General features: G+C 34.8%; 1 protein-coding gene across 1 annotated transcript in view; it reads left to right on the forward strand.

The window, feature by feature from the left end:
• Nucleotides 1-14,686, forward strand: part of LOC306880006 (androgen-induced gene 1 protein-like) — a 42,000-nt gene extending 27,314 nt beyond the window's left edge. The window contains exons 4-7 of the mRNA XM_079433269.1: nt 7,717-7,832; nt 9,737-9,900; nt 13,443-14,125; nt 14,475-14,686. Of these exons, the coding sequence (XP_079289395.1) occupies nt 7,717-7,832; nt 9,737-9,900; nt 13,443-13,477 (315 nt within the window). The 3' untranslated portion in view covers nt 13,478-14,125; nt 14,475-14,686. The remainder of the gene's footprint in view (nt 1-7,716; nt 7,833-9,736; nt 9,901-13,442; nt 14,126-14,474) is intronic.
• The last annotated feature ends 2,172 nt before the right edge of the window (nt 14,687-16,858 follow it).

The raw sequence follows: 16,858 nt of genomic DNA on the forward strand, positions 1-16,858 counted from the left end.
AGCTTCTTGGAGAATACTTCAGCGCTACATGTGTGCTAAGACACATCTCCACACCTCTAGAAGCATACGTTCATTGTTTTTTCTGCAGAGGTTTGGCATTATAGCAATTAGACTGTAATCACCGTAATGAACCGAATAACCATCAATTATCCAAGTGCCAACTTTGACTCCCTGACTTGCTTCTGGGAAGAGATGAAAAGGTTTTCTGAATCTCCCAAACTTGTCGCAAACATGTTTTGTAAATATTTGAGGGCACTAAACGATTAGGGAAAAATCATTATGTTGAAGCAGATGTGCACATGCACACACAAGAAGAACAGAGAACACATAAAGGATTAGACAGAGTATCCAACATTAGTTCACTGTTTAAAAAAAAGAAAGAAATGGCATTTTATACTGCATAATTCAACTTTACATGTAAAATTAAATTAACATTAATTTAGATGATTAATCCTAATTAAGTAATCATAATAATAATTGATTTATATTTATAATAAACAAAGACATAATGAAATTAGCAACTACAATAAACACTTCATTTACCACCCTAATGTTTTTGCAGCCCGCAGTCACGTAGACAGTGTGCCAAACCGCACGTACTGAGAGCAGATAGCACAGAATGAGTCAGGAGCATGCTCATTCATACAGGACGTGTTCTTGTGTTCACAAATAGCTAGACGAGGAACAGAATGCAGGGGTCTCGTGACACGTTTTTTAAAACCATTTTTATCTCGACAGTTTTAACAAGTCTTGAAAAAAAAAAAACTCTTCACTCATGGTGCTGACAAAACAGGCAAAGATGTCTGTCTGGATGTGTACTTAAGCACATTGCAGCTACATGGATTTCTATTTTCTATATTTCTATATGAATTTCTCAGTCTCTCTCTTTAGATATGTGTGTGTGTGTGTGTGTGTGTGTGTATGAGACAAAACTACAGAATGTCACGTTTTATTATTAGCTGTTTCAACACATATATGTTTTACCAAATAAAAAGAACAGCACTTTTAGAGTTCATCCCACTAATTGATGTGAGCATAAGTATTGGGACAGTTGAACATAAGGCAGATATAAAAGATTAAAAGCTATTATTTAGTTGCAGATCCCTTGTGCACAATCACAGCAGTGAGTCTGTGACCCATAGACATCACCAGACTCTTGGTCTCATCCTTTGAAATGCTTTTCCCAGCCTTTAATGCAGCCAATTCCAATTGTTGCTTGTTTTGGGGAGTTTCTGCCTTTACTCTCCTCTTCAGCTGATGAAATTCATGTTCAGTCGGATTTAAATCTGGAGATTGACTTGGGCAATCTAAGCCTTTCCATTTCTTTGCCCTCATAAATTCCTTGAGTGAACTGGCAGGGTGTTTTGGGTCATTGTCCTGATGCAATATGAAGCACTTCTCAATGAATCTGGTGGCATTTTCTTGAATATTGGTAGGCAAGATGGTTTTGTACCCTTCCAAATTCATTCTGCTACTGTCATCATACATTAAGTCATCAGTAATGTAGAGAGGGCCTGTTCCAGAGGCAGCCATGTATGCCCATGCCACAACACCACCTCCAGCATGCTTTACAGATGAGGATGTATGCTCGGGATCATTGCAGTTCCCTTTTTTTCTCCACATTTTTGCTTTCCCATCACTTAGATAAAGGTTCATCTTTGTCTCATCGGTCCATAAACACAGTTCCAAAACTCTTCTGGCTCACCTTTGTGCTTTTTTGCAAACTCTAATCTTGCCTTTCTTTTTTTGGTGCTGGTCAAAGGTTTGCATCTTGCTGTGTAGCATCTGTAATTCTGTGTCAAAGTCTCCTGAGGACAGTAGATTGTCAGAGCATCACCCCAGCTTTCTGGAAGTTGTTGGTGATTTTACAGACACGTCTTTTAGGATTCATTTTCACAGCTTTTATGATTTGTCTTTCATCAACTACTGTTGTTTTCTCAGCCGATCAGGTTGTTGTTGGTTGCTGGTGTCGCTGGTGGTTTCCAAACTCTTGATTTCTCAATGCCCTTTGTTTTTGCTAGAGCTCTAACTGATGTCCTCTTTTCTTTTAGCATCCAAATTGCTTGCTTTTCTCTCAAAGTCAGCTCCCTCGTCTTCATCCTGGTTCGTGTGTGTCATCTTCGAATGCAAGATTCAGAATACAGAAGTAATGGATATAACTGATACGACACATTCCCTGCTTTTAATATCTGAAGAATTAATGTAACAGGACACAGCTGATCAATTAGAAAGACCTGTGAGACAACTGTTCCAATACTTATGCTCACATCAGATAGAGGGATGAAACTCTAAAAGTGCTGAACTTCTTTGCTGGTAAAACATCTGTGTGTTGAATCACCCAATAATATAATGTGACATTCTGTAGTTTTGTCTCCTATTCATATTTTAATCATATTTGTAAATGTCTTACAATCCAACAGAGCAATTTTGTCTTTACTGTTCCAATACTTATGGAGGGCACTCTATATATATGTATGTGTGTGTGTGTGTGTGTGTAGTATTAATAATTAATAATAACTGTTTTCTATTTTAGTCTTCATGATTCTTCAGAAATCATTCTAATATGCTGACTAAGTGCTCAAGAAACATTTCTTATTATAAATGTCGGAAAAAGTTGATTTTTATTTTATTATATATATATATATGCTTTTTTTTTTTTTTGCAGAAGCCATGATACAATCATCTCAGTATTATTTGAGGAATCAAAAAGCAACATTTATTTGAAATAGAAATGTTTTGTAACAATGTAAAAGTACATTTCTGTGAATTTAATAATCTAATACATCCTTGCTAAAAAAAAATCAATAAAGTGTTTATTTTTGAACAGTAGTGTGTGTGTGTGCATGTTTATGTGGTTTATGAGGACACAAATTTGTATAATGACATGGGTATGACAGAGGTATTACAATATGAAGGTGGTTTATGAGGACACTGCCTATGTCCCCGTAATTCAAAAGGCTTAAAAACATACTAAATGGTGTTTTTTTGAAAATCTAAAAATGCACAAAGTCTCCTGTGAGGGCTAAGTTTAGGTGTAGGGTTGGTGTAGGGCAATAGCACACACAGTTTGTTCAGTATAAAAACCATTACGCCTATGGAGAGTCCCCATAAACCACAAAAACCAACATGTGTGTGTGTGTGTGTGTGTGTATATCTGACTTTACGTATACCTATTCTAAATCTTAATTATTGTTCTCAGCATGTCCTGTTATTATTTTGTGTCTATGTTGTTTTTAGAAATTATTACTTTATAAAGCATGTTTCCATTTCATTCTTAAAATGGCAAACAGCTCTGCAGTATTTACATTTACATTTATTCATTTGGCAGATGCTTTTATCCAAAGCAACTTACAGTTGAGGAGCCTCTGAAGAGAACATATTGCAAAGCAAAGGCATTACGTGCAAAAGTTTCAGTTGAATGCACATAGCCCACAATGATTTACACACAAACCTCAATAACAGTGAAGGCGGTAAACAATTCTTAGATTTACAAGGAGGAAGTGATAGAAGAATGACACTCTGACACTGACATGGATGTATTGGCTATATATGGGACATTTTCCATTTAGTAAACATGCGAATTCGACTCGGATACACTAAATTGTGTTACTGCGAACAATTAATTAAGACTCAAAAACTTCTCAATGCGTCACACAGCCTTAACAACACTGGTGAAAACACCAACTACTGAAAACTGGGTCAGTGAATCAGAGCTGATTAACCTTCCTATATATGACTTTTGATTGACATCGGCCGCTTTTCTTGAGCATTACAGTATCTGTTTGGTTAGCAGTAACGGGACTCATAACAGCACAGGGGTTCAGTCACAGAATGACACACAAATAGCTGCTTTCTCGCTGACTGTACATCATCCTCACACTTGTCAAAGACAAGATCAGACCTGCTGATCAGATGAGATGGACTTAAACACCCAGCATCCGAGCTTCAAGCGGGTTGGCACACTCATATCTAGGGAAAGCCCATATGTGGTCTGTTTTTTATTTAGTGTGGAAATATGATTATGTGTTGCAAAAGGGGGTTCAGTAAAAGCTGCGGTGGCTTGTTAAAAGCATCAGAATATCAACATGTCATGTAATTTCAGTAAGGCTCATAAGTCTTCCTTTGGATGCCGTTTCCACCACAGACGTGGGGTCAAATGAGGCAATATCTGCAGGGGACAAGAGAGTTTTGACTGTCTCTATGTAAGAAGGGTGCCACCTGGTGACTAACAGAAGAAGTGAACATGCAATGGAAGGAGCCCAATGGGATTGTCCAGCCAAAGAATGTTTAAATATTGTCGCCGGTTACTCACCCTCATGTTGTTCTAAAGCTATTTGACTTTGTTTCTTCTGTGGGACACAAAAGAAGCTATTTTGAAGAATGCCGGTAACCAAACAATTTTGGTTACCATTGACTTCCATTATATGGTACCAAACGTTTCCACCACAGTATAGAAAAATAAAAACTTTTTCTCTCACAATTTAAACTTTCTCACAGTTCACACTTTTCACCTGCAGTTCTGAATAGTTTTTCTTAGAATTCTTAGAAATTCAAGATGCAGTGCCCCCCAAAAGTATTGGAACAGTAAGGCCAATTCCTTTATTTTTGCTGTAGACTGTAAACATTTGGGTTTGACATAAAAAGATGAATATGAGATGAGAGATTAACATTTCAGCTTTTATTTACAGGTATTTTCATCCGGATCTGATACACAACTAAGAAGATAGCACCTTTTGTTTGAACCCACCCATTTTTCATGTTACCAAAAGTATTGGAACATGTGACTGACAGGTGTTTTGTTGCCTGGTGTGTCCTATTAATTGATTATTCAAACAATAAATAGGACTGAATGTCTGCGCTCAGTTTCAGATCCGTGCAGACTGCATTTATAGTTAGTTAGACGTGTAACCAACATGAAAAACCAGAGAGGTGTCTATGGGTGAAAAACAAGCAATTGTGAAGCTGAGAGAAGATGAAAAATCAATCAAACCATTGCACAAACACTGGCAATAGCAAGTACAACCATTTGGAATCTCCTGAGGAAGAAAGAAACCACTGGTGTAAGTAACACACCTCAAACGGGTAGATCAAGGAACATATCTGCAGTTGATGACAGAAACATTGTGACCGCTGTAAAGAAAGACCCTAAAACAACTGTTAGTGACATCAGCAACAACCTCCAGAGGGCAGGAGTGAAGGTATCACAATCTACTGTTCGCAGAAGACTTCATGAACAAAAGTACAGAGGCTACACCAGAAGATGCAAACCACTCCTTAGCAAGAAGAACAGGAGACGAGCCTCAAACATTCTGGTACAAGGTTTATGGACTGATTTTATGGACCAAAGTGATGGAAAGGCTAAAGTTTGGAGAAAGAAAGGATCTGCTCATGATCTCAAACATACAAGCTCATCTGAAACACAGTGTACACAGGTGTACATTATAGTACACATTACACAAGTAATGTAATGGCTTGGGCTTTCATCGCTTCTTCTGGGACAGGCTCATTAATCTTCATTAATGATGTAACACATGATGGCAGCAGCAAAACTAACTCAGAAGTCTACAGAAATATTTTGTCTGACAATTTACAGAAAGATGCATCCAAACTGATCGGGAGATCCTTCATCATGCAGCAAGATAATGACCCAAAACATAGTGCCAAAACAACAAAGGAGTTCATCAGGGGCAAGAAGTGGAAGGTTTTAGACTGGCCAAGTCAATCTCCACACTTAAACCCTGTAGAGTATGCATTTTACCTGCTAAAGAAGAGACTGAAGGGAGTAACCCCCCAAAACTGAAAGAGGCTGTGGTGAAAGCCTGGAAAAGCATCACAAAAGAAGAATGCAAAAGTTTGGTGATGTCAATGGGTCACAGGCTTGATGCAGTTATTGAAAGCAAAGGATTTGTAACTAAATATTAAGTCTTTTTCACTTTAATCTGTTAATTCTGTCTGTTCCAATACTTTTGATAACATGAAAAATGGGTGGGTTCAAACAAAAGGTGCTATCTTCTAAGTTGTGTATCAGATCCAGATGAAAATACCTGTAAATAAAAGCTGAAATGTTAATCTCTCATCTCATATTCATCTTTTGATGTCAAACCCAAATGTTTTCAGTCTACAGCAAAAATAGAGGAATTGGCCTTACTGTTCCAATACTTTTGGAGGGCACAGTATAAACTCACAATTGCGTGATAAAAAGTCGCAACTACCTTTTTATTTTTTGTTGTGACAAAAAAAAATCAGAATTTTTTTAAAGTTTCTTGAATCTCTCAATTCTGAGTTTGTTTCTCAGAATTGCCTAAAAAGCCAGAATTGTGAATTATAAACGAATCGCAATAAATTTTTGGGTATTATTATTTTTTTTAATCTAAAGCAAAAACGGGCTTCCATAGACTTCCATTAAGTGGTCAAAAATAGAAGTCCATGTGAAGCAAAACTGTTTGGTTACCAACATTCTTCACAATACCTTTCGAGTTCTACAGAAGAAGAAAGTCATACAGGCTTGAAATGGCATGAAGGTGAGCAAACTATGACTTTAAGTACACAATGAATGTCTGTTTTAAAATTATTAGCATTTAATACTGACTTAATGTGCATTATGTCATCGTTCATTGCAACTTTTAACAAACCTCAGCCTAAATATATTCTCATGCACAATACACATGGTAGCACTCTCATAAAAATGAAACAGATGTTCAGCTCTAAATTAAAAAAAAAAATACAATAAACTAACTTTGTTACTATCCATGACCTGAAGTGTTTGTATTGGCTTGCATAGTGGTATTGATGGTTATAATAATGATAGCTCACCCATTCTCGTCACTCACATGGTAGGAGAAGCCTAGCATGCCTCCATCTTTTCAGGCACATGAAACCATGTCAGTTTGTTTGACAAACACTTGGCTTCAATCCACACCCAGCTTCCTTTAATGAATAATTTGCTTTAGGTTGTGAAACCATTTTATTGTTGGTCCTAATGCAGGTGGTCAGAGGAGTGGAATGATGAGTTTATCAAGATGGCTGAAAAAAATTGCTATTTTGCATATCTCACTATGCATGGCCTACACTTGCTTAATTCTGCAACAAATACAGATATAATGCAACGTGAAAGTATGTATCAATAAGCGTTTATGATCTTGTGAAGCAACATAAAATAGAGAACTACTCACCAATTGTTTAGGACAAGATGCCCTTTGGGTTTGATCCACGTTCCAGATGCAGTGACAAACAGCACTTTTGATTCATTAATTTTGACTAAAACCAGATAATTTAAGAAGATTATAGCTACATTTTGTGGTTTGGGTTCTGTGCAGATTAATTAGCATTTGTATGTACATTTTGACATCAAGTTTGTAATCATTATAATTAAACCGCTCACACAATAACCACTTTATAATTTATGGGTATCCTTGAAATAACTTCATTTACTGTATAGAGCTGCATATTGGTTGCAGGTGTTTTTTTGTTAGTTTTTTTACTTCAAAATTGTAATATTTATAATCCATTAATTGGATATCAGTGTAACCAATATTATAACTGAAGTCAGATACTGCATATATCAGATTTATCACGTTTAGACAGTAAACGGAACACTTCCTGGAAAACTCAGCTTTGCTAGAGCCAGTGCATTGTAATTTGGCGAAACTGTGGCAATCGTTTTATGCTTTAGAATCATTTGTAAAGCTAACTATCATCTATTTCTGTCCTTTTCAGCACACAACAGTTCTTCCTTTTATCATAATTGAGATGAGAACAACACACCATCGATATCCCAGCAGGACCTGTGGACTCTTCGCGGTGTGCATGTTTGCTGTGGGATATGTTGTATGGTAAATGTCTCTTTTCAGCACATTTTTAATATCACACTGTGCTCATTTACTCCCTGTAGGTATTATGATCAGGAGAAACTGGCTTTGCATTGTTCTAGCACAGTGTCAGTCAAAAGAAAGATTCCATCTGGTCACCTGAGCTTCCTGACCTCCAAAACATTCCCTTATGTCTTTCTGCATAGTAATTAATTTGCTTGAATTCTGGCACTTTCCACGAATAGGGTAAGCGTTGGGCTCCCATTACATTGTAAAAGCATTAGAGGCACAAATCCCATGTAAACTATCACCTAACGTGAAATGAACCCAGCAAAAGGCATCTGTATCCCCACTTAAAACAGAGAATTTGACTTGTCCCTTTATAAAAGATACAAGTTTATCAATAACTACAAGCCAACATTTGGTCAACTAGCTTTAGGCTAAACCTGTGACCCTGTTAGAAATTCTGGTGTTGTTTAGAATACCAGCAGCAACAAGAACAATCATTACTCTTATTGTTATAATTATTATTTTAGTTATTATTAAAGATATGGTGTTATAATAATTAATTCATAATTAATTTTTTGTTTGAATATTTATTTGCTTGCTAACAAATAAATTAAATAAAATCAAACAAACTATTTGTAAACTATTTAGATACTGTTGCATAAGGTTCTGCTGTACTTAAGAAAAAACATTTATTTTTTATTTAGTTATTTATTAATAATAGATTAATAGTTCATTCATTAATGTAATATTAGTTGATGCTGTAGTAAATAATAATTAATACGTAATTAAGAATAACGTAAATATGAATAATTTCTTAATCATTTTTGTCTAGAAAATAACATTCGCAAAAATCTGTTATTCTGTTACTCAGGCATTTAAAAACAACGGCAATAATAATAATTATAGAAATTAAAATATAAATGGGATTAAGAATAATTATTAATAATCATTTTTTAGATAATAAAAATATATAAACAAAAAAAGGTTTCCAAACTATTTTGATCCAATTAGTCTCAAACTGGCAACAACACTGGAAAACTGCAAACCTCATAAAATAAATAGAAAATGAAACAGCTCGTATAACATTTAGTTTGACCTCCTGAGGTTGACAAGCACAGTTTGATGAGGGGGGGGGGTATTTTAAGAGTTTCGAGCCCTGTTTTGTACACAATTCATGGAACGTGCCTTTTGTAGACACATCCCCAACTTCAGTGCCCTAGAAACCTTTGGAAAAATAATCAGCCAAGGATTTATTTAGTCTTGCATATAACAGATTAATAGGCAATATGAAGAAAGTCCTTGGAGCCAAACTAAACTAGTCTGACAGCATGGAGGAGGCCTCTGTCAAAATCACCTCAAGTATAAGATTATCAGCACACACCTCTCTGTCTTATTTTCCTTCACTAAATTAATCTGATTAGGCATTGCATTTTATTTAGTCAGGGAATAAGACATGCCTGCAGTTGTTAAATCCATAGGCAGCTTTACATGAGGATTACCTTCCAGAGACAGCTTTTATACACACCATTTCACAGGACACTCACGAGGCTGAGAAAACAAGCCATTTGAAAAGTAGGTAGATGGGCCTTCTTTAATATTCATCAAATATTAAAGCTAAGGTTATGAGTGCGGGAGTAGATTAAACAGGCACAATCCATTAAATAAACGGGCTGTCAGACCGTAGATTATAACCATGTGACTGCATTAAAATTGCTCCAGCAAAAAAGAATTTAAGCAGCGCCGCATCGTAACAAAAAGAGCAGTGTCTAGCTTTCACAGACATGAATGGTAGACACATTGACAGTGCGGTGACTGCTTCTGCAGCCTTTCAAGCGCTGGATTTAGCAGACAGAAGGACAAACACATTAGACAGATCACGGGTGCAGAGGTAACAGATTTTCTCTTTCTCGCTCTCATAGGATGTGCTGGGTGCACAGCATGACGGGGGTGTGGGTTTACCCGTTGCTGGAGCACATCGGGCCCATGGCCAGAATTCTCTTCTTCGTCTGCCTCACGGCTCTGATCAGCGTCTACTATGTCTTGGGAGAAATCCTGAACAACTATATCTGGGATTCCTCAAAGAGTAAGTTAAAGGGATAGTTCAGCCAAAAATGAAAATTCTGTCATCATTTACTCCCCCTCATGACGTTCCAAGCCTTTATGAATTTCTTTATTATGTGGAACACAATAGAAGGTATTTTGAAGAATGTAGGTAGACATATGCAGTCGATGGGACCCAAAACTGGTTATCAAGATTTGTCAAAATATCTTCTTAAAGGGATAGTTCACCTAAAAATCAAAAGTCTTTTATTATTATTCTGTCATCCTCATGTCAGACTTACTCCTGAGAACAGAAAAAAACACCATAAAAGTAGTCCATATACTGCACTATATTCCAAGCCCTATGAGGGCTTTATTGTGAGAAACAAAAAATATTAATATCTGGCTGATATTACCAATATTAATACATGCCTGATATTAATGAATTAATTGTCTAATTAAATAAACAAATTAAAATTAATAAAAGACTTAATAAAATCCCTCATTTAAAATGTTACAAGGGAATTTAGGTATCAGAACCTATGATGCAGAGTATTAAAAAAGGTTATTTATTTTTAGATTTGCTAAAGATTGCATTAAACAGTCTTATTAGAGGGATAGATCAACAAAAAATGAAAATTCTGTAATCATTTTTGATTTAGTCACCTTCATGTCATTCCAAACACATAAGTCCTTGGTTAATCTTCAAAACACAAATTAAAAGATTTTTAATTAGAGGTTTCTGTCACTCCATTAAAAAGCAATCAAAATTTATCAATCCATTTAAGCAATCCATTTTTGATCTTTTTGGATCTTATACGTTATGCTTACCTTTTTTAGTTTGAGCCAGCCTTTCGCCTAACTTTTTTTCTCCCTTTTCAAATCTCATATTGCAACAGAAAGGCATTTATTTTAAATAAAAATGATCAAAAAGTTGAAAACAAAAGTATCGGGTAGGGTTAGGGTAGGTGTAGGGAGGGCTTTATTGTCTCAATAAGGTGGCATGCATTTAATTAAAACTATAATTTGCACTCAATACGTTATTATTGCGTACTGTTTTTTTGTACGACGATACTGAGGTGCAGATAATTGCCACTATTTCCAAGTAGTATAAATAACAGAAAATCTTGCAATTTTATTGTAAATAGAATCTATAGCAATTTGCACTTAGTGTAAATAGCATATCTTTAAAAAATACTGCTATTTTCACTTGGTGTATAGCATCTATCGCTATTTACACTGAGTGCAAATAGCCGCTGTCATTTTTTAGAAGACTTGGATAAATAACATACAAGCCAAATAGATTATTCTATAGTGTTTTGTCCTTGCCTTGCTTACGTTTGCATGGAAAGGAACAGTGTAAACGTCATCCTTTTGTGTTCTACAGAAAAAAGAAAGTCATAAAGGTTTGGAATAACTCTTTTTTTTCTGTTTTTGCGTATTATCCACCATTGACTGGCTACATGTGTGAGTTTATGTGTGTTGTATGTTTATCATGTCTAGCTACAAATTTTCTTGCTCCCCAACCCACGCCAGGATAGCGGCTAGAGACATTATACGCTTCCCCTCAGGTACATATACATCCCGCTTAGCTTCCTGATGCACCCACACACACTCCTCCACCTGTTAGCTCTATAGACTGGGAGCAGTGCATCGTGGGTGTAGTGCCACCAAAGGCAGCGCGCAGCAGATGGGAACAGAGCCCGTGAGCAGTCTGAGAGCAGCAGACGGCGAAGGCTTCTCTTCCTCCCACCTGTTTGACCTGCAAATCACCGAAGCAGCGCACACACACACACACATACACCTCAGGCTCTCTCCCATGGAGCTGGTCTATGTCCCTTCATCCTCAGTACAAGATCTCCCTCTTATGTCCAAAGCAGCAGTACTGTAATCTCCGACAGCCCCTCCAGCTAAACTAACCATGAACACTTCCGTCACTAATGCTTTGTGTTGTTCTTCACTCTGACTCACGGTTCGAACAGCTTGTTGAAATGCACAATCAGCTGCCAATAGATCACAGATCTTGAATATGTCACTGCAGTATCCAAAAAATAATGTGAAAATAAAGAAAAATACTAAAGAAACTGTTTAAGAAAATACTAATATTTCAGGATGCGCAATTTATTTTGAAATGATCAACATCTGACAAATTATGCTGAAGTGGCAAGCAAGGACCACACACTGATAAATTATAATTTCATTTGATCATTTAATGACAACGCTTTATAATAATGCTAAATTTTTCTCAATAGTCAGCTTATGCATTTGGTGTCACAAACTTTTACAGCATTTATTAATCTCAATTAATTTGTACAGAAGGAACACGGAGCCATGGATAAATGAAATAGACTTTAATTCAATTCAACACACAGGATAAATCCACACATAGAACTAGGAATGGTGACAAACATCACTGGTACCCGGCAAACACTAACAGAAAGGACTGGGGCTTGTAAAGACAGGATAACGAGGGACGAAAGGAGACACATCTGGAATCAAAGGGAGAAACTGGGTCACAGGGAACACATGGGGAGCAAAAACACAACAAAACAGTCCAGGGGCGTGACAATTATACTAATACAGTTTTATCATTTCAATAAAATAATAATTATGAAGAAACCTTAGATAATTAACAGTCTATTTATATTTTTATAAAATATTTATATTTTATATTTATACTTTTTATATTTATTATTTTATTACTTTATATATATTTTTTTATTATTTAAAATATATATATATAATATTGCTCAAAAGTATGGGGTCGGTAAGGTTTTTGACAAGTCTTTTATGCTCAGCAAGTACAGAAAAATTATTTGAATTCAATGAATTATTAATTATTAATTTAAAAAATTATTAAATTAATTATTAATTATTAAATTAAAATAAAAAAAGTACATTAAAAACAGTAATATTGTGAAATATTCATTTAAAAAAAAATAAAATTCTGTGATGGCAAAAGCTGCATTTTCAGCAGTCATTACTTCAGTTTTCAGTGTCACTTGATCCTTCGGGTGCTCATTTAACATTTATTATTATTATTACATTATAAATGGACCAAATGAATGTGACCTTGCTAAATAAAAGTACTTAATTTCAACATCTTTTCTTTAGATTATTGTACCTAATGCATTAACTAATTAAACCTTATTGTAAAGCGTTATTATTTAATTTATAAAGGGACAATTAAAATCCATATGGTTTTCATGATGATTATGACACTGAAAGCAAATTGCAGTTCACACAATACACTGCTGTAGTATTAAACATAGACTTTTATAAAAGTTACTTTTGGTTAGATCCTGCTTTGGCGCCACAACAATAAATAAAATAAAAGGTCATATAGTGTCTGAATTACTCAATATCAAATTCTTGTTTAAAGAAGGGTGTAAAATGAAAATATCACATTTTCAATTACTTGCTGCTGAATCAATAAAACAGCTCTCTTGCTCATGTAATATTGCTAAAATATATCATGTCAGGTCATAACTTTTACCGTTATCAATATCAGCTAAAACATCTATATTGATGCATACCTAATAATATCCACAGACTCAACATTAAAAACTTTTTTTCTTTTTCTAGGCACTCTGGAATCAGACAAGACCAAAACTGACTGAAGCCCCTTTTCTCTTCCTCTGAATTCAAATCAGTGTGACTTTGGAGTTCAAACCAATATTATATATTTATCTTGGTCTCCTGAGACATTTATCTCATCCTCATTAGTGCCCCTTAATTAAAAAAAAGCACAGACCTATATTGGCTTGAACATGAAATTGAATAATTCATGTTTTTAATTTATGGTATGAATGTTACAGTATTTCAGAGAACCTCAAGCATTGTGTGAGCACTGAATGATCTGTACTGCACACATGCTGTATTCATGTGTCCAAAGCCAGTTTAACAAACCATATTGCATATAGAACTCACGTCAGGTATTATTTATTTACAGAGGGATGATTTATGATTGCCCCTGTAAAACAAATGAGCAACACCTTTATATACACAGTAGCATATGGCAAACGACAATGAGCACAAGATTATTCGCTTAGATGAGCCGTTTGTGGTGTTTCTGAAGCCATAAAATGTTTTGATTAAGATGAGCAGATATTGCTGCAAGAAATCCAAACATTGTCAGAAGAGAAACTGACCTTTCCCTGCTTTGTAACACTTTATAAAAAGCTCTCATACGCTAACATTAGCTAACACAAACTAACAACAATGAACAATAAAAATACAGTTGTTCATTTTTTGTTTGTTAGTTCATAGTGCATAGTTAACATTTTTATTTAAAATATTTAATTAAATTAAAACTACTGCTGTCAAACGATTAATCTGTGTGCTTACATAATAAGTGTGTGTGTTTGTACTGTGTATATTTATTATGTACATATAAATACACATGCATGCATGTATACATTTAAGAAACATTTTACATTTATATGTTAAATATGATATAAATTATATGAATATAAATATATACAGGTAAATATTTTCAAAACATATACTGTTTGTGTGTGTATTTATATACAGTATACCTAATAAATATACACAATACACACACTTATATTATGTAAACAAAAACTTTTATTTTGGATGCAATTAATTGTTTGACAGCACTAGTTTTAATTTTTAATTAAAGATTTTAAAACTAATGTAGTAAACTAATGTTAACAAATGGAACCTTATTATAAAGTGTTACTTCTGATTTAAATGTGTTTTTTATCTCAAAGGGATGTAATGCTTCATATCTTATGGATATGACTAGCCTTTGTCGTTTACTTCACTAATATGTTGTTGTTTTTTTCTTCTTTTATTAATAAAGTCTGAAAAATCATTTTCTCATTGTCTTTTTTCTGTTCTTCCAAAGCCAGACAAGAGGAAGAGCAAATTGAAACCTACAGTCTTCACACAGTGATTTTCTTTCTCTCCTTACGCTCGCACATACACAGATGCACCACAATTCTGTGGGAAAAGTAGAGCCAATGTTCAATTACCGAGGAAAAATTGTTGTACTTATGATTTAATGTTTGTCCTATATTTTCTCTGGCCTTTTCGCCTTCGCCTTTTAAGACACAGATGTTGCCCAAACATAACAATTCCTTTGTGCAGAGCTGGACATTCTTTTAATGAGAAACACACACATTTCAGGCCTGGGGAAAAGGAGTTTGCTCGACAAGGAATTGCAATCACCTTTTGATGGACAAGTCCAAATAACCAGGCCCCGACGAACCTCATCCCCTTAAAGTCCAATTTTCAACTTTAAGTCCAGAATGTGTGTCCCAAATAGCCAAGAAAAAGAATTTAGTGCAACAGAACAGTGAAATGCCACACGATAAAAGCAGAAATGTGAGGAGCAAAGCCTCCCGGGCTGTTTAAAGAAAACCTTGTATCATCTAAATTTTCAGACAAAACTGTCAAAATACTATCCTGGTTTCATGCTCGCACCTTATCATGCATTTTATTCCCAGAGGAATTGTCAAAAAAGATGTGCAGAATACTTTCAACACTGACTGGCAATTGAATTTCATGACGATTCTCATATATAGTACACTTAAAGGTCTGCCTGACAACACTTTTGTTGACTATTTAGTCTGGGAGCTGTGTGTTTGGAGGCATGTTGAGAGCGAGTGAAAGTGTGTGTATTTGTGTTTAAATTCTCTGAGTGTTAATTTCAGAACGACACTTCATAGTCTCCTCATTAACACTGCCTCTACTGCATGCAGAAGTACCAAAATGAACGGTTCCCTAACGTGTATTAACAAACAAAAAGATGTAAATGAGGTGAGTACAGCAGAATTTTTGCAGTGTAAATGGTGTGTGGGATGCATTTGAAGGGCTGTTCAATGACAGATAAATTAGTCTGGACTCCACACGTCTATAATTGACCATGTATTAACACTTTGGATCATACCATCTAAGCTTCATTTACTTTCTTAATGCACATTCCTGGTCTTGTGAACAATTCAGTGGTATGTTATTGTGGTAACACTTGCTAATATGGTTTAATTTGATGCATCAATATTAAAATGAACAACATTTAAGAAAATTAACATTTTATTTGGAAAAATTTTTACTGCTCATTATCAAAGGAACATTTCTGTCATCATTCACTCATCTTCGTGCCTTTCCAAACCAGTTTGACTTCCTTGTGTGGAACACAAAAGAATATATTGTGAAAATTGTTTCAACCGTTTCGATGTCAAGAGTCTAAAACAACATTGGACGACATTGTCTTTGTATGCACAAAAAACACATAATTTTTCAAAAAAAACAAACTCCATTGTGTTTCACAGAAGAAAGTCAAAGTGTTTAGTAAAGGATTTTCTTTTTTTAGTACACTTTAATTTTAGCCGACCACTTGAAATGTTCAAAATATATCAGCATACACTAGTATCTGAGGATCTGGGGTCAGTAAATTTATTAAAAGAAATGAACACTTTTAAATTTAAAGACATCATTTTGCTAAAGTTTTCTATTTCAAATGAATGCTGTTCTTCTGAACTATATATTTAACAAAGCATTCTGGGGGGAAAATACACTGTAGACTGGATTAAAAATTCAGCTTTTCCATCATAGGAATAAATTACATTTTAAAATATATATTAAACAGAAAAAAAAATATTTCACAATATTGCTGTTTTTACTGTATTTTGTGAGCAGAAGAGCCTTGGAATAATAAATTCTGTTTATTTATTATTTAATATGAATTAACACTATAAAGTGTTTTTCTTTAAATTAATTAAATTATAGTAACTTATCAAATCAAAATAACTTTTCATTTCCATTAGTGTCACATGCAGGCAATTGGATAATGTTAGCCAATAGCTATTTAGCAAATAGATTTTTTTTTAAATCCAAACTTACATTTGTATATACAAAACTTGCTTTTCACAATCCTATTAATTCCCACCATTTTTTAGCCCTGAATATCCTGTTTCGCTCGTGAAAAAGTCAATTAAAGAAGTAAAACAGGTAACAAACAATACTTGTTGACTTTC

Source organism: Barbus barbus, assembly GCF_936440315.1.
Source record: "Barbus barbus genome assembly, chromosome: 14".
NCBI lineage: Eukaryota > Metazoa > Chordata > Actinopteri > Cypriniformes > Cyprinidae > Barbus > Barbus barbus.